This window comes from Dipodomys spectabilis, unplaced genomic scaffold (assembly GCF_019054845.1).
Source record: "Dipodomys spectabilis isolate Male_0828 unplaced genomic scaffold, ASM1905484v1 ptg000069l, whole genome shotgun sequence".
In the NCBI taxonomy this organism is placed as follows: domain Eukaryota; kingdom Metazoa; phylum Chordata; class Mammalia; order Rodentia; family Heteromyidae; genus Dipodomys; species Dipodomys spectabilis.
Genome location: NW_024870746.1, coordinates 19,287,972 through 19,312,673, shown reverse-complemented (window position 1 = coordinate 19,312,673; position 24,702 = coordinate 19,287,972). Strand labels below are relative to the sequence as shown.

At 38.9% G+C, this 24,702-nt stretch overlaps 1 protein-coding gene across 1 annotated transcript in view; it reads left to right on the top strand.

Moving 5' to 3' along the window:
- The window catches only part of Ppp2r5a (protein phosphatase 2 regulatory subunit B'alpha), a 60,793-nt gene extending 36,334 nt beyond the window's left edge, over positions 1–24,459 (top strand). Inside the window, exons 3-13 of the mRNA XM_042681802.1 lie at positions 1,971–2,072; positions 11,182–11,274; positions 13,931–14,061; positions 15,370–15,429; positions 16,601–16,709; positions 17,787–17,840; positions 19,043–19,093; positions 19,585–19,704; positions 19,782–19,909; positions 21,354–21,455; positions 23,258–24,459. Coding sequence (XP_042537736.1) covers positions 1,971–2,072; positions 11,182–11,274; positions 13,931–14,061; positions 15,370–15,429; positions 16,601–16,709; positions 17,787–17,840; positions 19,043–19,093; positions 19,585–19,704; positions 19,782–19,909; positions 21,354–21,455; positions 23,258–23,390 — 1,083 coding nt within the window. The 3' untranslated portion in view covers positions 23,391–24,459. The remainder of the gene's footprint in view (positions 1–1,970; positions 2,073–11,181; positions 11,275–13,930; positions 14,062–15,369; positions 15,430–16,600; positions 16,710–17,786; positions 17,841–19,042; positions 19,094–19,584; positions 19,705–19,781; positions 19,910–21,353; positions 21,456–23,257) is intronic.
- Positions 24,460–24,702: the final 243 nt, after the last annotated feature.

Below are 24,702 nucleotides of genomic sequence, written 5' to 3'. Positions count from 1 at the left end.
TCCCAGCCCTTGCCATATTTTTTAAAGCAATTTTTTTCCCTTTTTGTGCCAGTCCTAGGACTTGAACTTAGGGCCTGGATGCTGTCCCCGAGCTTTATTTAAAGCTCAAGGTTAGCGCTCTACCACTTGAGCCACTCCTCCACTTCCATGACCACCATATGAGATAGTGCATATCTTAAACTTAGATGTTGAGAAATATATAGGCTCAATATTATTCAGATTGACAGATGTAAGGGTGAATAGTCACTAAGAGAAAATGTGTAAAGGAGGAAGAGAAGACTAGTGAAAAGCTAGGAAATCGGGTTTGAAAGGAATCCTATACTTTGAAACTTGTTACATACAGATAGATAACTTTGTTGGTGCCTATAAAGTTAACTTTTATTGATAACAATTATGAGATATTTTTCCCTTTTCAAATTCTACTTACAGCCTTCTGCTTCTCTTTGAGAAGTTGATGTCCAAACCACTGATCAATTTTACCCTTAACACTGGCTTTGAGTTCTAACTAATGAAGTTCTAAGTTTATTGCTTCATATGAGTTATGACTATGGTAATAATATTAGCAATTATTTGCCTACCCCAGGTGCCATTTCATAAAATATTTGGAAACTTGTTTGTACTATCAAACATTGCTCTCTGTTCTTCAAATAGTTTGCCTCAAATCTCTCAGATGAAAGTATTTGGTATGTCAGTCTGTTCATTTTTAAAGGAATTGTGGGTTGGGCCATAGTACTCCTAGCTACTAATGATAAGGAGGCTGCAATCTCAGTATTAGTATTCAGAGCCAGCGTGGCAGGAAAATAGTAGACTCTAATCTTAAGTTGGTGTTTATCTCTAATTACCTACCAAAAAAACAAAAGTTGAGCATGGCTCAAGTAGTACAGTGCTAGCTTTGAGCTAAAAAGCTCAGAGACAGTGCCCAGGCCCTGAAGTTCCAGGAAGAGAGTTCCAGGGAGAGAGAGAGAGAGAGAGACACACACACACACACACACACACACACACACACACAGAATTGTGGACTGGGAGTATATCTATTTTTGTTAGAAAGGATGTATGGTTACCTTAGTGCTGAGGCAAAGGAAGCAAAGGATGACATTATAAATACTGTTTCATTGAATCTAAGATGAAGAATCTCAAAGCAGTTCCTGATTTCAGAGAAATTGGGAAATGCCTTTGCAGAATCTCAGAGTAGGTAAAATGTATGTAGTAGACAAAATCATGAAGTGTTTAAACTGTAATAGTAGTGTAGGCATTTTACACCTCCTCCTCTTCCTCAGTGCAACTATGCATGTACAATAGGGATATTTACTTTTTTTTTTTTTATCTTTAGTCAGTCATGAGTCTTGAACTCTGGGCCTGAGTGCTGTCCCTGAGCTCTTCAGCTCAAGGCAAGCACTCTACTACTTGAGCCACAGTGCCACTTCCGGTTTTCTGGTGGTTAACTGGAGATGAGTCTCATGGACTTTTCTGCCTGGGCTGGCTTTGAACTGTGATCCTCAGATGTCAGCCTCCTGAGTAGCTAGGATTACAGGTGCGAGCCACTGGTGCCGGGCTGATAATTACTTTTTTTGTTTATAGGTATAGAACATGAGAGGTGTGGAAAGATACAAAGAATCGTGTTAGAAACAGGAAACATTAGAAATTTTGCCCTTTTTCTTCCCAGATTCTTCTCTTCTTTTCCCCTCCCCTCATTTGTTAAGAAAAACTGATAAATTAAGGAAGAAGAATCTAAATGTGAGCTGTAATCTTCAGAAGTTTGAGGGCTAAGGAAGTGAGAATTACTGGATAGAGAAGACAGAGACAAATGCCTGCCACTATACCTTAATGAAATTTATAAGTTTTTGAGCTAAATTTATAGCCACAACTTAACTTTTTTCTTAAGTAACATGATCTTAAGGACATTTTATTTCCCACTATTAAATTCAGTTATACAACAGAGAACATGAATCTAAATTTACTTTTCTTTACAGATCAGTGCTAACATCTTCCGTACTCTTCCTCCAAGTGATAACCCAGATTTTGACCCAGAAGAGGATGAACCCACGCTTGAGGCCTCATGGCCTCACATACAAGTATGGAACCTAAGCATGTTCACATTGCAGTATTGTGTTGATTGAGTTTCTATGTCTTTGCCTTTTAATGTGTTTTCTTAATGTTTTATTTTCCCTAAATTGTGATTTTTATTGTTTTATTATGACAAAATACATTTATTGGCTATTTAAACCATTTTAAAGTATATAATTCAGTGACATTAAGTACATTCACATTCATGTAACTATAACCCCTCTGTACAGCAACTTTACAATAAAAAATATAAAAAAAGAAAGTACATTCACGATGCTGTGCAGCCATTATCACTGTTTGGTTCTAGAACTTTTTATCACCCCATATGAAAACACCTTTGTAACTAGCACTCACTTTAACACTCCTCATTGCTCCTTCTTCTAGGCCTGTGACAAGCACTAATTTACCTTCTGTCTCTGGAGATCTACTTTCCTATTTTAGATAAATTACAATTTATGATCTTTCATGTTCCTTTACTTGTATTCAGAGTTGATCCATGTTGTAGCTTGAGTCAGTAACTCCTTTTATTTTTATGAGTGTGCGGGGCACTGGTGGCTCACGCCTGTAATCCTAGCTACTCAGGAGGCTGAGATCTGAGGATCGCGGTTCAAAGCCAGCCCGGGCAGGAGAGACCATGAGACTCCTATCTCCAATAAACCACCAGAAAACCGGAAGTGGCGCTGTAGCTCAAGTGGTAGAGTGCTCGCCTTGAGCTGAAGAGCTGAGGGACAGCACCCAGGCCCAGAGGTCAAGCCCCACGACAGACAAAAAAAAAAAAAAAAACTTTTATGAGTGAATACTATTACATTTTGTGGATACTCTACAGTTTTTATTCATTTGTTATTCAGCATTGACTTATTTCTACCTTTTGGCTATTGTGACCTAGGATTGTTATAAACATTCAAGTATAAGTTTTCTTTGAATATTCATTTCCCATAAATTTTGATATGTTGTCTTTGCTTCTCTAAAAATATTTTCTAATGTCCATTAGTTATTTAGGCATATGTTATCTAATTCTACCTATTTATGACTTTCATAAATTTTCTTAGATTACTGGTTCCCGATTTTATTTCATTTTTGGATAATAATATTTTGTGCGATTTTTTTTTTTAATTTTGTGGCCTAATATACTCTCTTCTGGAGAATGTTGCCTATGTGCTTGAAAAGAATGTGTTCTATCCTTGAGTGGGGCATTCTGTAACAATAGGCTAGGCATAGTTGGTTTATAGTGTTCAAGTGTTCTGCTACCTTGTTCATCTCGATCTGTCCTGCTCAAAGTGAGATACTGACGTCTCCAGCTATTATTGTTGAATTGTCTATTTCTTTTTGCTTTTCTATATTTTTTTTCTTCTTTGCTTTTCAGACTGTCTTGCTAGTGGACTTTGCCTTTGTGTGGGATATTGTCATATATGTCTTGGTACATTATATGCCCACCAACTGTCTTTGCAATTGTTTTATGTGATTGCCTTGTAAAGGAGGAAATAAGAGAGTTACAAATAACTGTGCATGGGTATCCTACACTCACTGCTGAGGCTTGAACTCAGGGTCTCATACAAACATGCTAGGCAGGCACTTTGCCACTGAGCCACATCCCCAGCAATAACAGTATTCATACCATCTTTTATCTTCATCTATATAGTCACATTCACATGGAATCTTCATTTCTCTCTATGGATTCGAGATACTCAGTGGTATCATTTATTTCAGCTTGAAAGAATTCCTTTAGTTTTTCTTGTAGGGCAGAACTGCTAGTGTTAACTTCTCTGTGTTTATCTAGGAATGTCTTAAATTTCTCCTTTTTTTATTTTTGGCCTTGAACTGAGGGCTTGGGTACTTTGCCTGAGCACTCAAGGCTAGCATTCTACCACTTGAGCCACAGTTCTACATCTAGCTTTTTGGTAGTTTATTGGAGGTAAGAGTCTCATGGGCTTTCTTGCCTGGGCTGACTTCAAACTGTGATCCTGAGATCTCAGCCTTCTAGGATAGCTAAGATTACAGGCACTGATGCCCAGCTTTCTTTATCTCTCTCTCTCTCTCTTTTTTTTTTTTTTTGGGTTGTGGGGCTTGAACTCTGGGCCTGGGTGCTATCCCTGCGCTCTTCAGCTCAAGGCAAGCTCTCTACCACTTGAACCACAGCACCACTTCCAGTTTTCAGATAGTTTATTGGAGATAAGAGTCTCAGGGACTTTCTTTCCTGGGTTGGCTTTGAACCATGATCCTCAGATCTCAGCCTTCTAAGTAGCTAGCATTGTAGGTGTGAGCCACCAGGGCTACCATGTGAACCCGGTTTCTCCTTCTTTTTTAAAGGAAAACATTTTGGAGCTGTCATCCCACTTGTCTTCTTGCCTCCATGTTTTCTGATGACCAGCAATTCACTGTCTTAAGGATTTCATAATGCATGTAGAGTCGTTTTTCTCCTCCTACTTGTTTTCTCTGTCATCAATTTGATTATGATACATCTAGTTGTGGATCCCTTTGACTTTACTTTGTTGAGTTTTGATTGGTTAATTGTGTAAGTTAATAGTTTTTATCAACTAAGTTGTTGAGGCCATTATTTAAAAATTCTCTCTGTCTTATTTCTCTCTTTTCTGGCTCTCTTATGTGGCTACAACTGATATTCTCCTACAGGTCTCTGGATGATTTCTGTTCATTTCCATTGTTCTCGTTTCTTTCTCCACCTCAAGCTGGATCATCTTGCATGACCTATCTTTACATCTACTTAATCTTTATTTTGCGAGATCAGAATTGGGCTTTTTTTTTTTTTCTCTCTTGTTGGTTGTGGGGCTTGAACTCAGGGCCAGTGCACTGTCTCTGAACTTTTTGCTTAAGGTGGTTAGTTGGAGGTAAGAGTCTCACAGACTTTCCTGCCCAAGCTGACATTGAACCACTTTGAGCCACAGCTCTACTTCTGGTTTTCTGGTGGTTAATTGGAGATAAGAGTCTCATGGACTTTCCTACCTTGGCTAGCTTTTGAACTGTGATCCTCAGATCTCAGCTACAGAGTAGCTACGATTACAGATATGAGCCACCAGCAGCTGGCTTCTTTTGTTTTTATAGGAGAGTAAGTTCACTGAAGTGCCTACTCTGCCACTCCATCTCTGGAACACATCTTCTTGCTTGTTGGGTTTTAATTTTGCAAAAATTAAAATCAAGAGAGAAATCTGCATTCTATACAACTTAGGATACTTTAGGCAATAGTCTGCCACATTGTTTTTTAATTTATTCTGTCTAGCACCTACAGATCCATATAAAATGGAAGAGCAGTGTTGGATTAGTGAATGCTGAAAATAATTTTAAGACTTACCAGCACATTAGAGTTTACAGAATTAGAAAATCTGAAATAGCAAATTATTTTTTATATAACTGTACACAGGTTTAGCTGACATTTTGTGCTATGGTTCATAAAAAAAATTAGAGATACTATATTTAACCATGTAAAGGTTTTCAAAGAACGAAATTCTCATTAGCTGATGTGACTTTTTAATCATATGTCATTGAATACAGTGAAGGAGACTCCATAGTTTTACTATTTTTGAAAATATATTTTTTCATTAGGATATTTTCATATGTTCATGGAAATTCAGCCAAATAAACAATATGCTTTCCATTTTTCAGTGGTATAATTTGAAGTTGTATTTTAAATTCCCTGAAACAAAGTGATTCTCCATGTTTTAGGAGGTGACAGATTGTTTCAAATGTGATTATTTAAACCAAGTGAAAAATTTATGAAACCCTGTGTGAAAACTAGCTAAAGCTAAAAGGGGAGATATGGGCTAGCACAAGTGGCAAAGCACCTGCTTAGCGAGCTGAAGCCCTGAGTTCAAACCCCAGTACTGCCAAAAAAATTTGTCCATGATCCCTTCATTAAAAGGCATCTGCCCTCAATATATATTCAAATCTTCCAACTTACTACAATTTGGCATGCAGTTTTTTAAAGTTGACAAATATTTAATGATACCAGAAACTATTAAACACTTAAGTAAGCGAGATGATTTATAGGTTTGTTAATACATTATAGCTACATACTTAACCATTTTAAGTTTTTTGTAGTGTAATATTAAAGATGTCCTAATTATTGAGATTTCAGAAATTAGCACACTGGAAAAGAAATTTATCCATAAAAGTTTCCTCCCCTGTTATAAATGTGCTTGGAGTTAATTCACCTGGATATTTTTGTTTTGCACTAGCAGCTTACATTTTATACTTTGCTTATCAGATCCTAATGCTAGGAATATGAATTTAATCGTTGTTTTATTTTTTTGAGCCTTTTCATGAATTTTCTAAAAAATGATAATTTGTAATTTATCCCTCTTTAACTTCTTTTCATGTTGTAATGGAAATAATCATGAGTACTGGACTAAAGAGATAGAGGAGAAAGGAACAGAAGGGATATGTTTTCGAGCAGTGTACCATTGGATCATGCCTATAATCCCAGCTACTCAGAAAGCTAAGATCTGAGTATCATGGTTCAATGTCAGCTTGGGCAGGAAAATCTGTGAGACTCTTACCTTTAACTAACCACCAGAAAACTAGAAGTGATACAGTGGCTCAAAGTGGTAGAGCACTAGCCTTAAGTAAAGGTCCTGAGTCAAACTCCATGACCTACCAAAAAAAGAAAGTAGGGGAGTAGGGGTGGGAGGGAAGAAGAGAAGGAGGAAAGGGGGGAAGGAAGGGAAAGGAAGGGAGGAAGAGAGGAAGAGAGGGGAAGGAGAAAGGAAAGTAGGTAAGTAGTTTTCAGTACCAAGGTACTGATGATGTCTTTTAATTTCCATGTACTAGTACATATCTATTATTATTGCATAGGAGTTTAAAATTATTTTTTTCTTTCCTAAGTGCTTTTCTTTCTACATGCTGAAGACAATATAATAACAATTTTCTGAATACCAAGTTTTAGCTAATGGAAAGGTACTAGCATGGAATAGATTCCAGACTGTGTAATAATTTTTTTTTATTAATTATTTTAGTGTCACAGACAATTCAATTTATATATAAGGAAACTCCATAGTGAAATCAATATGCATGGGCTGGGAAGGTGGCTCAGTGGTAGAGCGCTTGCCTTGCATGCATGCGGACCTGGGTTCGATTCCTCAGCACCATATAAGCAGAAAAAGCCAGAAGGGGTACTGTGGCTCAAGTGGTAGAGTGCTAGCCTTGAGCTGAAGAGCTGAGGGACTGCGCCTAAGCCGAGTTCAAGCCCCACGACATACAAAAAAAAAATGCAATCAATATGCACTAAAAAAATACTGGCAGGAAAGTAAAATAGACACAGCTGCAAGGGGTAGATGCCAGTGGGAGGAGAGGGCTAATGAAGAGGGCAAAGGAGGATAATGTGGTCATGGTAGCTTATTTGCATGTATGACAATAGAACAGTTCAACTTGTTGAAGTCATTTTAAGGAGGAGGAGTGGGAAGGGGAGAATGATAAAGGAGGCGAGGTTTCTCAGGATGCATTGTATACATGTGTGAATACGTCCCAGGGAAATTCCTCTTGTACATCTAGTGCATGCTAATAAAAAATAATGATGTAGAGCAAGATACAGTGGCTGATGCCTGTGGTTCGCTACTTGGGAAGCTGAGGCTGGAGCATTGCTTAAGCCATGAGTTCAAAACTAGAGCAGGAAGTGTAATAAGATGCCTCCTCCCATCTCCAAACAACAAAAAAATAAATTATGTATGGTACTAAATCGTAGACCTTTTTAGAAATAGCTATTTTAGGGAATTGAAAGATCTCAGGGTATGGTGGCTTGCTCCTACAACCCTGAGCTGTTGGAAGGAAGATCTTGGGAGGATCACAGTTTGAGACCTACCTGGGGTTTGTGAGCTGTGCCCCCCTCCCCCTCAGATGTACAGACATCTGAGCATGATGGTTCATGCCTGGGACTCCAGCTACATGGAAGAGTTTAGATAGAAGGATCACAGTCTGAGGCTGGCCTAGGCAAAAATGTAATATTCAACCTGGGAAATAACTAAAGCAAAAAAAGAGGCTGGGGATATAACTCTAATGGTAAAACATCTGCCTAGCAAGCACAAGGCCTTAAATTTAAACTCCCAAACAGGAAAAAAAAATTAGGCTAGTATCTTACATATTTTTGGCCAAATTCTGTATTTTAACTACTTGAATTATGCTAAGAATAAAAACTGATAGGGATCATAGCCTAATTCAGGACATAATTATACAGAAAAAAAACATTTTTATCCATATATAAAACTTAGAAATAGTTTCATTGCTTTGATATTTTGAGTAGTTTTTAATTATTCTTTCAGTTCTTTTTATGTGTGTAGTTAGCTTTGTTACCTGAGACAGAGTCTCTCACTGTATTACCCAGTCTGGTCTTGAAGGCCAGGTATATAGCTCACACCTGTAAGCCCAACCTTTTTTTTTTGGGGGGGGGGGGTCCGGTCGTGGGGCCTGAATTCTGGGCCTGGGCGCTGTCCCTGAGCTCTTCAGCTCAAGGCTAGTGCTCTACCACTTGAGCCACAGCGCCACTTCCGGCTTTTTTCTTTTTTTGCTTATGTCATGCTGAGGAATCGAACCCAGGGCCTCGGGCATGCAAGGCATGCGCTCTACCGCTGAGCCACCTTCCCAGCCCCAAGCCCAACCTCTTGAGAGATGGAAATCAGGTATATCCTGGTTCAAGGCCAGTCCAGGGAGGGAGGGGGAGAGGGTAGGGGCAGAAGGGAGGGAAGAGAAAAGAGAGGGGCAAGAGAGGAGAGGAGGTGGGGGAGAGGGAGAAGAACCTATGTTTCAAATAACTAAAGCAAAAGGAGTTGTAGGCCAGATGGTAGAGTGCTTGTCTAGCAAGCACAAAGCTCAGAATTCAAACCCCAGTACTGAAAAAAAGAAAAAGGAAAGGAAAACATACTGCATAAGTGGTCCTGTCAACAAAATTACATTAACAGTCTACTTGAGACTGCACTCTGCATCATGCCTTGTTTATTTTTGCAGTTTGTATCCCAAAGCAAAATTGCTAGTTGCTAGTCTATAAAAATTATCCATAAATAAAAACTTTCTAACTCTTGTCACATCCTTAATGTACAATAAATAAGGTTAGGTAATCTTATATGCATTGCTACCTTTCTCTAGTTGAGCAAAGATACATTAAACAAACCCAGTTTGAGTCAGGCATGGTAGTGCATACCTGTAATGTCAACACACCAGAGACGGAGACAGGAGGATCACAAACTCATACCAGGTTGGGCTATCTAGTAAGATCCTGTTAGCCAGACACCAGTGGCTCACATCTGTATTTGAGCTACTCAAGAGGCTGAGCTCTAATGGATTCTGGATCAAAGCCAGGCAAATCTGAGAGACTCTTCTCTCCAGTTAACTAGCAAAAAGTCACAAGTAGAGCTGTGGCTCAAAAGAGTACACCAGTCTTGAGTGAAAAGCTATGAGAACACCTTAACTCTAACTCTTTACTGCATCAGAAATGAAAAGCATAACCAACAACTGTATTTATTCACATCACATTCAACTCAAGTAGAAAAATGTGTTTTCTGTAGTGAATAATAGGACTCAGGTCTATATTGCTTTTGGGTGGGTTTTACTTAGTGCATGAGCACTCTATTTCTTGTACTGGGGTTTCATGCTTACTAGACAGGTGCTCTACCACTTAAGTCACAGTCCCCTGCCCCAAATGTTACTTTGGGGTATTTTTTATTGTTATTAAGGAGTTACAATTTCATAAGTCAGGTTATGAGTACAATGCTTCTTCAGCAATGGCACTCCCTTTGCTTTCCCCCAATTTCCCCCTCCATTCCATACCCAATGTTGTTTGTTTGTTTATTATTTTATTTGTCAGTCATGGGGCTTGAACTCTGGGCCTGGGTGCTGTCCCTAAGCTCTTCAGCTCAAGGTGAGTACTCTAGCACTTGAGCCACAGTACCACTTCTGGTTTTCTGGTGGTTAATTGGAGATAAGAGTCTCACAAACTTGGGCTGGGAAGGTGGCTCAGTGGTAGAGCGCTTGCCTTGCATGCATGAGGCCCTGGGTTCAATTCCTCAGCACCACATAAGCAGAAAAAAGAAGCCGGAAGTGGCACTGTGGCTCAAGTGGTAGAGTGCTAGCCTTGAGCTGAAGAGCTGAGGGACAGCGCCCAGGCCCAGAGTTCAGGCCCCACAACCGGACCCAAAAAAAACCCCCAAAAACAAGAGTCTCACAAACTTTCCTATCCAGGATGGTTTTGGACCATGATCCTCAGATCTCAGCCTCCTGAGTAGCCTGTAAGCCACCAGTGCCTGGCCCCAATGATACTTTTAACTCTGGTTTGTAGTAACAGGTATTCACTTTGGTGGCACTCATGAAACAGAAGGTCTTCTCACACTTGGTTTATGTGCTGTAGTGCAGACATTCTTTCTTTAGCCCTGTACTTAAACAGAGTTTGGTTGTTTCCTACACAGAGAGAGGGCAGGCTCCTTCAATTTAATTTTTTCACACTACAGTCTTTTTTTCGAAACTTGTTTTTTGTTATTGGTTTTTTTTTTTTAACACTGCCCCCTCTCTCTTTTTTTGGGTCTGGTCATGGGGCCTGAACTCTGGGCCTGGGCACTGTCTCTCAGCTCTTCAGCTCAAGGCTAGCGCTCTACCACTTGAGCTACAGCACCACTTCCGGCTTTTTTCTTTTTGCTTATGTGGTGCTGAGGAATCGAACCCAGGGCCTCATGCATGCAAGGCAAGCGCTCTACCGCTGAGCCACCTTCCCAGCCCCAAAACTGCCCCTTCTTATCTGAAGGTTCCTGACTCTGTTTATGGAACCCTAGAGATGAAATTGAGGTAAGTTAGAAGCCCACCTGGGGACAAACATGTTGCTGTGAGGATCAAAAGCAGTCACCATCTTAAATTACATACTCTGTTGGCAATGTCACTGTTTCTAGCTTTTATGTAATTTAACATCTTTCAACAATACTGTAAAGCAATAAATTTCAAAATTTACTGGCTTAAAGACTAAACTGTATATAGTGTTGGAAACTATTATAAACAAACTCATATTTTACACTGAAATCAGAAGTCGTCTAAGTTGCTGAAGGAAATGTGTTTGTTTTTTTTATAGCAACTATAACTTAGGGAAGAGTTTTAAAGGCAGTATCACAGCTTTTTTTATTTGACTTTCTCTCATAGTTGGTGTATGAATTCTTCTTGAGATTTTTGGAGAGCCCTGATTTCCAGCCTAGCATTGCAAAACGATACATTGATCAGAAATTTGTACAGCAGGTAAGGAACTCTTGTTTTTCTTATATTCATCTTAATAATCTATTAACTTGTGATTAAAGTAGACCTGACTTCCAGATTTTAAACATTATTTTGAAAGCACATAATATCCTTGCCAAGTAGGGAAAAAAGTGAACTAAGTTTGAAAATTTGTGAGTAGTCAATCAAGTCATCCTAGCCAATCCTAAATTGTTTTATGTTTTTTTGTTTTTTTTGGTGGTCCGGTCGTGGGGCCTAAACTCTGGGCCTGGGCACTGTCCCTCAGCTCTTCAGCTCAAGGCTAGCACTCTGCCATTTGAGCCACAGCGCCACTTCTGGCTTTTTTCTTTTTGCTTATGTGGTGCTGAGGAATCGAACCCAGGGCCTCAGGCATGCAAGGCATGCGCTCTACCACTGAGCCACCTTCCCAGCCCCATAAGACAATGTTTTGTTTTGTGGTTTTTTTTTTTTTTTTTGGGGTGGGGGGTGTCCGGATAGTGCCCAGAAGCTGAGTTCAAGCCCCAGAATTGGTACCAAAAATGGAAAGAAAGAAAAAGAAGGATGGAAGGAAGGAAGGGACTTCCCTGTTTTATTGATGAAGACATACATATAAGCTCAGAGGTTATGATCTACCCTTAAAAGCAGTTTGATATTAGTATCATAGCCAGAATAAGAAATAGGTTTCTTGACAACTAGCATTGTGTGTTTCATCAAAATGCCTAGATTACTCATTTAATTATAGTGTCTAAAAATAGTTCCCCATAAACTTGTAGCCAGGTGCTGGTAGCTCATGCCTATAATCCAAACTGCTCAGGAGGCTGAGATCTGAGGATCTTCATTCGAAGCCAGACTGGGCAGGAAAATCCATGAGACCCTTATCTCCAATTAATCACCAAAAAAAGTAAAACTGGAGCTATGGTGGTAGAATGCTAGCCTTGACCAAATTGAGCAAAATAGCTCAGGAACACTACTCTGGCCCTGAGTTAAAGCTCCAGGACTGGAAGGGGGGGGAGGGGAGATGTATTAAATGTTTATCTGTAAATTAAACATGACTTTAACAACTAAACATGACTTTAAAAAGGGTCCCTTTTTATTAGTGTGGAAGTATCTTTTAAGTAAACCCAGAATCAGAACATGAATTTGAGTGTAAAGTGAGTTTCTAGTAATTTGAGCAAAATGTATCATGTCTATTATGGTAAATTTTTATGTTGTAGACATATTTTTTGCCAGAGCCCTAATGTCTTGACCTGTAGCCAGTTACAAGCATGTCACTTGGGTTGGGGATGTGTAAATATGATTTTAAGTTGTCACTACCCTTGTTGCATCTATTTGGGTTTGAGATAGATGTGTAATAAGAACTGATGAGGTTTGAGGCTTGCCCCTCGTCTAATTATCATTACCAAAGTTGAGAATGTAAAATTCCATGACAATTTTTATTTATTTTGTCAGTCATAGGACTTGAACTCTGGTCCTGGGCACTGTTCCTCAGCAATTCAGCTCAAGGCGAGCACTCTGCCACTTAAGCCACAGCGCCACTCCCGTTTTTCTGAGTGGTTTATTGGAGATAAGAGTCTCACGGCCTTTCCTGCCAGGGCTGGCTTTGAATGTGATTCTCAGATCTCAGCCTCCTGAGTAGCTAGGATTATAGGCGTGAGCCATCAGTGCCTGGCAACAATTTTTATTACCTACATATATTTATACAGCTACATTAAAAAAAAACTTTATTATTGGATGACACAATCTAAAAGCTTAAGATTTTAAATCTCAGCATTCTAGAGACTAAGAGGATGGAGAGTTTGAGGTCAGTTTGGGCAACAGCCCCATTAATACTTAATACTTTATTAATACTGAATTAATAATAAATCTATGATAAGTCAAATCATCCTAGTTTTTTTGAAGTATTTATATCTTTGTGTTGTGTGTCCCTACCCACACAGTACTCCGGCCTGGCACTTGCTAGGCAGGTGTTTTAGAAGTCCATTTTTCTCCAAGTCCTTTTTGTTTTTTGATTTTTTTTTTTTTTTTTTTGAGTAGAGTTTCATGTATTTGCCCCAGCTGGTCTGGATTGTAATATTCCCATTTATGCTTCCCATGTGGCTTAAGATGACAAGCATGTACTACCACACACAGCTGTTTATTGGTTGAGATGGTGTCTTGAACTCTTTGCCTGGGCTGAACCTTGAACTGCTGCTACTGCTATCCTCCTGATTTCTGCCTCCAAGGTAGCTGGGATTATCGGTGTGAGCCACCACACCTGGTTTTAATTTGTCATTAAAAAAATATAAAATTGATAAAATGCTCCCTAAACTTTACCCCATTTATTTACATGAATAACTTAAATCTGATAAGGTAGAATTTTTTTTTTTGGTCCGGTCGTGGGGCCTGAACTCTGGGCCTGGGCGCTGTCCCTCAGCTCTTCAGCTCAAGGCTAGCGCTCTACCACTTGAGCCACAGTGCCACTTCCAGCTTTTTCTGCTTATGTGGTGCTGAGGAATCGAATCCAGGGCCTCAGGCATGCAAGGCAAGCACTCTACCACTGAGCCACCTTCCCAGCCCTAAGGTAGAATTTTTTAAAGAACATTGTAGAAGATTTCATGGATAATCTTGAAATCAGTAATAGAAAAAAAGTCATTTTAGCTCGATTATTTTTTAGAAGTAATTTCTCAGATTTTTCTTAAAGCTCCTGGAGCTTTTTGATAGTGAAGATCCCAGAGAACGTGACTTCCTGAAGACTGTACTGCATCGAATTTATGGGAAATTTCTTGGATTAAGAGCATTCATCAGAAAACAAATTAACAACATTTTCCTCAGGTAAATTATATATTTATATATTGCAACCCCTACACACACACACACACACACACACACACACACACACACACACACACACTCACAAACACACTTATCTGAATCTGCAAATTAAACTGAATTTTTTAACTAAAAAAATTTACCTATAGTACAAATATCCTTTGTTGCATCTTAGCTTTTATAAACTGGTAACTTGCAGTTTTACTAATGGATAGTAACAATGAGGACCATTTTTGATAGGTAATACCAATTAAGGTTTATTGAGAGAACAACTTATTTAGAGAAATGGTTTTCTGTTTCTTTGGGCTTTTTGTTTAAAAGATTTTCTTGTATAAGTATTGCTTAAACCCAACAGCTTGTAGAAATACTTTCTTTGGATTTTATTTTGGTTGGTTGTAGAGCTTGAACTCTGGGCCTGGGTGCTGTCCCTGAGCTCTTCAGCTCAAAGGGAGCGCTCTGCCACTTGATCCACAGCACCACTTCCAGTTTTCTGGTAGTTAATTGGAGATTAGACACTCATGGACTTTCCTTGCCCAGGCTGGCTTTGAACTGTTATCCTCAGATCTCAGCCTCCTTAATAGCTAGGATTACAGGAGTGAGCCACCAGTGCCTGGCTCTTTGGATTTTTTTTGACCATTAAGTTCATATCATTTACTACTTCATGCATGTTAATCTGTTAAAATATTTGCCTCACATAATGCAGTTTCACATTTACACTCACATTTCAGGTTAATTGAAGACCTAGGAAATTAGGCTAGTGCGCCCATGTTACAACACTGAGATGAGTGCTGGCTAGCTTCTCCAGGAAGAATCTTCCTCCAGGCTTCCATCACCTCCTAAGTTCACTTCGGCCATGTGTGACAGCTGTTTTGTCTTGCTTTATCATTTGGGTTTGAGGTTCATGCTTTAAAGGAGATCTTAATCTTGGAAAGTGAGGCAGCAAATGTCATGTGAGGTCTAGAGAAATTTCTAAACAACTGAATTTTCTCTTGTATTTTCCTATGAATACAGGTTTCTTTGAGCAAATCTTTCTTTTACATATACATTACTAAGGAAAAATGCAGTATACCAGGTGAAATGACATGCTGTCATCTTACAAAAGCAAGTTCTAGCAAAGGTATACATGACTTAATAGTAAATAGCTGTTTTTAGATCACTATGAATTAAGTGATTTTGAGCAAAATAGCTTACAAAGAAAATCAGCCTAAAGCCTGTGTTTCTTAATGTTGCCCTTGGGATTGATTTGCCTTGCCTGTTTGATGACGTTTTCTGACATTTGATTTTTATTCCACCTCTCTATTTTAAACTCAGGTTTATATATGAAACAGAACATTTCAATGGTGTTGCTGAACTTCTTGAAATACTAGGAAGGTAGGTCAGGTTGAATTTTTTTTTTTAAGAATTAAGTAACTGAACATTTGTACAAACATTTTAGTTAGAGTTAAAGAAATAATTTCCCATTTTAGAGCTTAAATGTAGAGCACAACACAGGGCCTCAGGTTCAATCCCCAGCATCACAGAAAGACAGAACTAAGACTTAGCTTTTAGATTATGAAGTTTTTAAATTATGAGTTTAAACGGGTCAGCATATTACAGCATTCCTTTACAAGATCTGTCAGAGCAGCCTTCCTGCTATGAAGCTCTGGTATGTTTTACGCTTGATCTTGCTATATTGCATATGAATTTTCAGGTTGTGGTTGGGAAGAGAGAAACTATGAGTGTTTGATTGTTACATTAATACTTGTATAGATACAGATTCCTGACCCACCAGTGTTTTTATGTTTTTGTTTTTTTTTAAGAATCTCTTGTCCTTTTGTTTTTTGTCGGTTGTGGGGCTTGAACTCTGGGCTTGGGTGCTATCCTTGCACTCTTCAGCTCAAGGCGAGAGCGCTACCGCTTGAGCCACAGCACCACTTCTGGTTTTCTGGTGGTTAATTGGAGACAAGAGTCTCACGGACTTTTCTGCGTGGGCTGGCTTTGAACCGTGATCCTCAGATCTCAGCCTCCCCAGTAGCTAGGATTACAGGCGTGAGCCACCGGTGCCCGGCCCATCCTTTTGTTTGTAAAAACATTTTGCCTTTCTTATTCACTACATAACACTTTTAGCTTGAGTAAATGGAAACTTCGACTGCTGTTTTAAAAAAATTCAGTCTCCTTTAAATAGTTAGAAAATTACTACAGAGAAAACTACTTCTTAATTTCAGATTATACAACAAAGGAAAAAACTACCCATTTATATTTGGGACACTGAAAATTCTAACATACTCTGGCATTGACTCTCCTTGCCTTTAAGGAGGAAAAATAGTCCACACAAAGTGAAGCAGACATTGCACTGAGGCAGTGGTTGGCAGCCCTCAGTGGTTGGCAGCCCTGATTTTCTCTGGGGATCATTGAGTGACTTAGAGGAGCAGAATTCATAGGATCAATCTTTCTAAAGGAATCTGAAGGTGAACTGTCACATACCAGTCTACTCACAGACATGACACCTTGTAGAAACAAAGTCATAACTACTTAACCTTCCCCTACCTTTCTTTCCCTCCAGTATTATCAATGGCTTTGCATTGCCACTGAAAGCAGAACATAAACAATTTCTAATGAAGGTTCTTATTCCTATGCATACTGCAAAAGGATTAGCTTTGTTTCATGCTCAGGTAAGTTTTCAAAAACATTTCAAATAACATACATACTATTTCTACAACCGATTTTTAGAGTATTTAAAATATTATTTACTAACTACTTTCTCAAGAAAAAGTGCCACCATTTCTAGACAATGTATATGCTAATTGAGAGCTAGCTTTTTTTAACAATTAGTTTTGAAACTTAATGTTTTAGCAACAATGTACTGCAAATACTGCTGTTCCAGAGTTTTCCATGTAAAACCATGAGAATCAGTGAAAGTGGAGAGAATCATGGCAATTGTTTTGTACAAAGCAAAATTTCATTACAATTATTAGGTAAAGTGTTACATAAATCTCTAAGTATTGTAAAGTGTTGTGGTATTTAGTCATATAAGAACACTGTAAGGTCAGAAAAGTTAATATAAAGCCGGGTACTGGTGGCTCACACCTGTAATCCTAGCTACTCAATAAGTTTGATGATCAGAGTTCGAAGCTAGCCAACACAGGAAAGTCTGTGAGACTCTTAACTCGAATTCTGCATTAAAAAGCCGGAATTGGAATTGGAAATGTGGCTGAAGTGATAAAAGTGCTAACCTTGAGCAAAAAAGGTCAGGGACTGGAGGCATCTAAGCCTTGAGTTCAAGCTCTAAGACTGGCCACGCACACACACACACTAAAATAAAGTTAACACAGAAAAAATAAGCTTGCTTATAATCTGGCCCAAGCCCTGATGTAATTAGCTATCTGACTTTGAATAAATTACACACCTATAGAACGTTACTTCTAACCAATATAGCTTAGGTAGAAAAGATTTTGGTCTCTTAGTATTTAGAAGATAACACATCAGCATAGCATACCTGTAGAAACCGCTACTGAGAACTAAATCATTAACTTGAGATGGTTAACTTTACAGTGAGAAATTACTACTAAAAGTATCTTTTTTGAACTAGAAGTAACTAGTAGGATTAAAAAGTTGGATGCACTCACATAATTGTATATTCATCTTTTATAACTCAAAGTAAACTAGGGTTTTGTTAGCTAAATATTAAAAAATGCATCCCAAAAGTTACTTTCCTCATCAATATTTGTAAACTTTACCTTACCTTTCAGCTAGCATACTGTGTTGTACAGTTCCTGGAGAAAGATACAACACTGACAGAACCAGTAAGTGTTCTATTAATGCTCTGTATATATATTTATTTGGTTGGAAGTAATAACATTTCATTATAGCATTCTGTTGGCTTTTACCAGAGTATAATAATACTATATCTTTTCTTTTTTTGGAGGGGAGGGGCTAAAAGGGGTGCTGGTAATAGGATTATAAGCATGAGCCACCAGTGCCTAGCAACTCTACTTCTTTTGTCCACAAAAATGAAGGTTGTAATCCTAGCTACTCAGGAGGCTGAAATCTGAGGATTGTGGTCCAAAGCCAGCCCAGGCAGGAAAGTTCATGAAACTCTTATCTCCAATAAACTATTCAGAAAAAGCTGGAAGTGGAGCTGTGGCTCAAATGATAGAGCACTAGCCTTGGACAAAAGAAGCTCAGGGACAGAGCCCAGGGACAGAGTTCAAGCCCCAGGACTGACCAAAAATAATAGTAATAATAAAATGAAGGTTCAGGAGAGTAAAAAGATGACTAGTTATCATGAAAACGGACTGAACTTTCAAGAAATGAGGAAATGGGGTTAAATAAGAACAAAAAAATAAAAAACTGAACCTTGGTAAGGGTTTTTTGTTTTGTTTGTTTTTGCCAGTCCTGGGGCTTGAACTCAGGGCTTGGGCACTGTCTCCGAGCTTTGTTTTTATTTTTATTTTATTTATTTATTTTTTTGGGGGGGGTCCGGTCGTGGGGCCTGAACTCTGGGCCTGGGCACTGTCCCTCAGCTCTTCAGCTCAAGGCTAGCACTCTACCACTTGAGCCACAGTGCCACGTCCAGCTTTTTTCTTTTTGCTTATGTGGTGCTGAGGAATCGAACCCAGGGCCTCAGGCATGCAAGGCAAGCGCTCTACCACTGAGCCATCTTCCCAGCCCTCCGAGCTTTGTTTTTAAAGCCCGAGGCTAGCTTATAGTTTTTTTTTTTGTTTTTTGTTTTTTTTAATTTTGGGGGATTGGGAGATAAAAGTCTCATGGGCTTTCCTGCCAGAGCTGGCTTCAAAACATCATCCTCAGATCTTAGCCTTTTGAGTAATTAGGTTTATAGGCGTGATCCACTAGCATCCAACTCAGTAGTATTTGATTGAAATTATATTAAACTCATGGATTAGTCACAGGAGAAATGTCTATATAACCATTCATTATGAAAAGCATATTTTTCCATATTTCCATCTGACTGTTACTGATACTTAACAATACTATTTTTGTTCAGGTAATCAGAGGACTGCTGAAATTTTGGCCCAAAACATGCAGTCAGAAAGAGGTAGGTTTTGTTCACGAAAGAAAGTAGTGCATTTCAGTAGAACCTTTCAATCACAAGGCTGTAACCCTGCTGCTTGGGGCTGGCTGTATTGCTGTGCTATAGGTAGAAGCAAGGAGATCTGGCACACTATGAAACTGCCACCCATAGCTTTTTTCCTTGGTTCATACTTTTGTGTGTTCCAGTGCCTAGGGCCTGGGCACTGCCCCTGAGATTTTGTGCTCAAGGCTAGTGCTCTATCACTTGAGCCATACAGCTTTACTTACAGCTTTTTAGAGGCTAACCAGAGATAAGCAAGCGGTTCATAGACTTTCCTGCCAGGGTTGGCTTTGAACCTGAGTCTCAGATCTCAGCCTCCTGAGAAGCTATAATTACCAGTGGAAGCCACTGGTACCTGGCTTCTCAATTTATATTTTGTAGATAAACCTCAGTTATATAGTTTATAAATTAGTATCATAATTTGTCACATTGTTTTTTAAATTTTTTTAACTTAGGTGATGTTTTTAGGAGAAATTGAAGAAATCTTAGATGTTATTGAACCAACACAGTTCAAAAAAATTGAAGAGCCACTTTTTAAGCAGATCTCCAAGTGTGTCTCCAGTTCTCATTTTCAGGTATGTTTTCAAGGACATCTTCCTCATTTTATACCATCATTTCTTTCTCTTTGAATTTTGACCTTTCTGTCTTTTAGGTTGCAGAAAGAGCCTTGTACTTTTGGAATAATGAATATATTCTTAGTTTGATTGAAGAGAACATTGATAAAATTCTGCCAATTATGTTTGCCAGTTTGTACAAAATTTCCAAAGAACACTGGAATCCGTAAGTTTTTGTTTTTGTTTTTGTTTTTTTGTCAGTTGTGGGGCTTGAACTCTGGGCCTGGGTGCTATCCCTGCACACTTCAGCTCAAGGTGAGCGCTCTACCTCCTGAGTAGCTAGGATTACAGGCATTAGTCACTGGTGCCCAGTTCCGTATGTTTGTTGGTCACATTTTTCTTGTCTTGTCTAACCTTTTTGGCATTTGATTTTCTCATATATAACAACATACAGATTTGGAACTTATATCAAAAGTTAACATCATCAGTTATATTCTATACACAGAATGTATACATACACATTTTTAATAAAGTTAGAAATGTACGTATGTCTGTGTATTTCAGTATATGGCTTAAGTTTCAACTGAAAATAGCACATCTTCCAACATTCTGTACCAGCTGTGGCCAAAGCCTATTGAAAAAACCAGCTGGTCATCTGTGGAGAATACACAAACTACTGTAATGCAGACTTGTGCTGACAGATCTGTTCCCAGTCTAGTCTATAGGCAACAGTTCCAGGAGAGGCTATAGGACTTAAGGGCACAGGATATGTGAAACACATGGTCTACCTGCAGTCACATCCTTATCTTGATCCTGCTTTCTGCTTTCCTTCTTTCAAACTATACTAGTTGGATCTTTTTCACCTTTTTTTTTTTTTTTGGGTCCGGTAATGGGCATGAACTCTGGGCCTGGGCGCTGTCCCTCAGCTCTTCAGCTCAAGGCTAGCGCTCTACCACTTGAGCCACAGCACCACTTCTGGCTTTTTTCTTTTTGCTTATGTGGTGCTGAGGAATCGAACCCAGGGCCTTGGGTTGACCTTGCCTCCTCTGCTCCCTGAGGTGGTGTTGTTATGTAAGGGTTCTACTCATGACAGTGTCTTGGTTCCTGGGTCCTCTCTGGTCTGTGATCTGCAGGATGAAGATACTTGCTCCTTGTCAGTTCTTGCTGGTGTTGGGTAGAATCCGATCATTCGCTGTGTCTGGCACATTTGTCCAGGACTCTCTGTGTTGTAGGTATGCCAGCAATGGCCACTACTACTGCCACCGCCACCACAGCCACAGCTACCAGCAAGTGCTCAGATCTGTTTCCTTGCCTAGATTTTCCCTTTCTCGCAAAACTCTCTGTACTGGGATGGCACACTTGGTGTAATTCTCCCGCCTAGGACTGTTCACTGGAACACTAAAACTGCTTTCTAGGTGATAGCTTGTTTAGCCTCGGGCATGCAAGGCAAGCACTCTACCACTGAGCCACCTTCCCAGCCCTCTTTTTCACCTTTTAAAATTACCTACGATTTCATATACGAGATTGTAACAGACATGAAGATCCAGAACGTTTTTAGCTCAGCTTTAAGTATGATAATGTCAGACAGCATTTAGCCCATTTTAGAACAGGGTTACGAATGATTCCTCTGTTGGTATCAGTGACCCAGGACTGGCTTGTTTTCATTTCAGAACCATTGTAGCACTGGTGTATAACGTGTTGAAAACGCTAATGGAGATGAATGGCAAGCTGTTTGATGACCTTACTAGTTCATACAAAGCTGAAAGACAGAGGTATTTGATATTCTAAGTTATATATAAAATCAACATATTAAGTTAAACATGTTTGTTTTAAAAAAAGGTATGGTCTCTTAGTAATGTTTATAAGTCAATACACATCAGGCATCACACTTTGATAGCCTCTAAACATTAGTCATATCTAAATAAAGTTGCCCCAATAATTTTATACATTTGTTAAGCAGTAAAAAACAGGTTCTTGCATAATTAATTCCCCTAGTATTAGATTATAATTTTAATGTGGATAATAAATCCTGTTCATCTCATTCTGAGCCTAGATTTCATCAGTCTCATAGCATGTGCACTATGAAACACAATTCATGCTAAATTTTAAATATTAACTTGTACAATTTGATTTTTTACATTTATGAAAACTACTTTCATACACAGACTTCTAGAGAGTTTTACTGTTCACTGGCTCCTAAGTGCTTGACAGTTCCATTGCTGTGATTGTAAAGTAGTGTTTTAAGGTCAGCATACTTCTCTTATGGGGTGAGGGAGACTGGGCGAGCATGCTAGCGGCATGTTGTTTCTTGTATGATGTATATTGTAGATGACAAATGGATTGGCAAATTATTTTGTTGAGAATTTCATAAATTACTATTTTTTAATTGCTGCCTTAAGGTGAGCAGTAACCACTATGCCTGAGTCTACCCATCATTTGAGAATAGGAGCTATCATTTTCTTATATTACTGTCTAGTTTATGAAAGTTGGTATTATTTTTACTTCAAATTCCTAATCATGATTTTCTTATGTTGAGAAAGGAGATGGCCCTTCTTCAAAGCCATGCTAGACCATCAATAAGTAATTCAATGCATTTCTCTTTAAGTAGTCAAGTTCAGGCAGGAATAGAAATTAAGGACATGATGTGAGCTCTGGGAGCAATGAGAAAATAGATGTCTAAATTCCTAAGAAATATGTACACACACACACTGTTGTGGTACAGATTTTGAACTCAGGTTCTTGTACTTGCTAGGCAAGCAGCTCTTGTCACTTGAACAATTCCTGTGTCCCTTTTGGGGATAGGGTCTGCTAACTACTTTCCTAGGCTGGCCTTGAATCACAGCTCTCCCAATCTTTGCCTGTCAAGTGGCTAGGATCACAGCATGAGCCACCATGGCTTGGTGAAACTTATACCTTTAAAATATTTATTTTACATGACTAAGAATGTTATTACTGTATAAATCAGCAAGTCTTTCAATCTTTAAAAGATTTGTTCTTAAAATGTAGCCACAAAAATAGAAGCCTGTCTTAAGTGGTTAGAAAGTCTTTTTTTAATAATAATCTAGTTCAAATTATTTAGAAATGTTTCCCTTAGAAATGAAGTTGCAACTGTTAAAGCAACCAATAGGCATTTTGACTTTCAGTGCGTTTGAGATAATATTGAAATTTTCATTTGACATATTAAGAGCAGAAGTTAGAAACAACCTAGTGAGATGTGGGATAAAGACTGCATCTGCAGGTGAGTGCCATAGTCTACCTGTCTGTGGCAGTGATCCAGACAACCACAGCTCCTGCACGAATTTAACATGGAAAGAGTAATGTATGAGCATTCTGCCATGCTGTATTCAAAGGAAAGCCAGCACTCACATAGTACTGCACTCAGAGTAGAGCAGAGATGCACATAGTTATACTTGAGTGACAGGAACTAATAAGATGCTCTAGGCATCTGGACAGCAGCACTTTAGAGACAGATAAATGAAATGTGAGTGGGGTATTCTCCAGTAAACTGCCAAGTAGTGTCTTACATCAGCTTCTGAAGTAAGTTCTAATTACAACAATCTTGGTTTATCTACAGAGAAAAAAAGAAGGAACTGGAACGTGAAGAATTATGGAAAAAATTAGAAGAGCTAAAGCTAAAGAAGGCTTTAGAAAAACAGAACAGTGCTTACAACATGCATAGTATTCTCAGCAATACGAATGCCAACTAACAGCCTACCGCCTCTATTGGGTAGGCACAGTTTTGTACTTTTTTGAAACATGTAAAAATTGCAAAGCAAACTTCATCAGTATAACTAAAAGGCCAACTCGTTTTTTTCTGGCAACTGTAAGTGATGGACTAAACAGCCCCATGCTATATCATGGCCACAGTATATTGTAACCTCTGTCTAATCATTGATTTATTGTGTCACTTCTGAAGTTTCACAGAAATGAATATTATCATCTATGATATGAGTGAGATAATTATGGGAGTGGTAAGAATTATGACTTGAATTTTTTTGATTGTGTTGCACATAGATCAGTAGTCTGCTTTGTATATTTTTCCCTTTTATAATGTGCTTTTCACATTGCTGCAAACCTTAGTTATATCCTAGGAAAATATTTCCAAAAAGAAAACTAAGGTGCCATCCTTTCCCTGCCCTTTGTCTCCCCAGGAACATGATGATGAGTTAGTTCCCTGCCTAAGCCCACCTTCACTAAAGATCTTAATTGTACTCTGGAATTTGAGCTTACTCTTAAATCTCTAGGCTTTTAAAGCACAAACTATAAATAAAATGGGAAAGTAAACCAAAATTCTTCAGGCTGTCCCTCATGAATATCCCCATCAGCAGCAACGCCCTAGAGTGCACACAGGTAACTAGTGGCTACACAGGTAACTAGTGGCTACCCAGGTAATGCTGGACTTGCCTCTCAATTCATTCCTCCTCTTCCTCCCCGAGGCTGGAGGCAGGGCCTTTCCAGTCCTCCCAATCTGCCTTCCCCCAGGCCTCTTGACCCAGGGTGGAGGTTTTGAGTCCCACAATGTGGTGATGCCGAATGCTAATTGTCACTGCCAGCTTTATTTAAAGGACATGCAGTAGCCTTCCCCTGTAGAGTTCTGAAAAAGTTGACTACATAGAGGCCTTGTATGTTTTTACCTAGTCAAGTATTTCTCACATCTTTTGTTATCAGAGTACCATTCCAATCTCTTACCATGCAGTTGTGTGGAAACTGTTTTATAATGAAAGATCTTCACTGGGGGATTGAGCAGCATTTAATAAAGTCTATGTTTGTATTTTGCCTTATGTCATTTTTGCTTTTTTTCAACTCTTAAGCTTAAGCACACAGAAACCTGCTCCCCTTTAGCATATGTACCTAACCACATTTATAGAAAATGAAGACATATTGTGGGATACATTATAATTAAAAGAGCAGGGAGACTGTAGCAGACATGGCATAATGTTCTGACTGGAGATGTTTGGTTAAAACTAGCGTAGGTTCTGCATAGTACTCATGGGGTCACTCTGCTCTTCTCTATGGCTC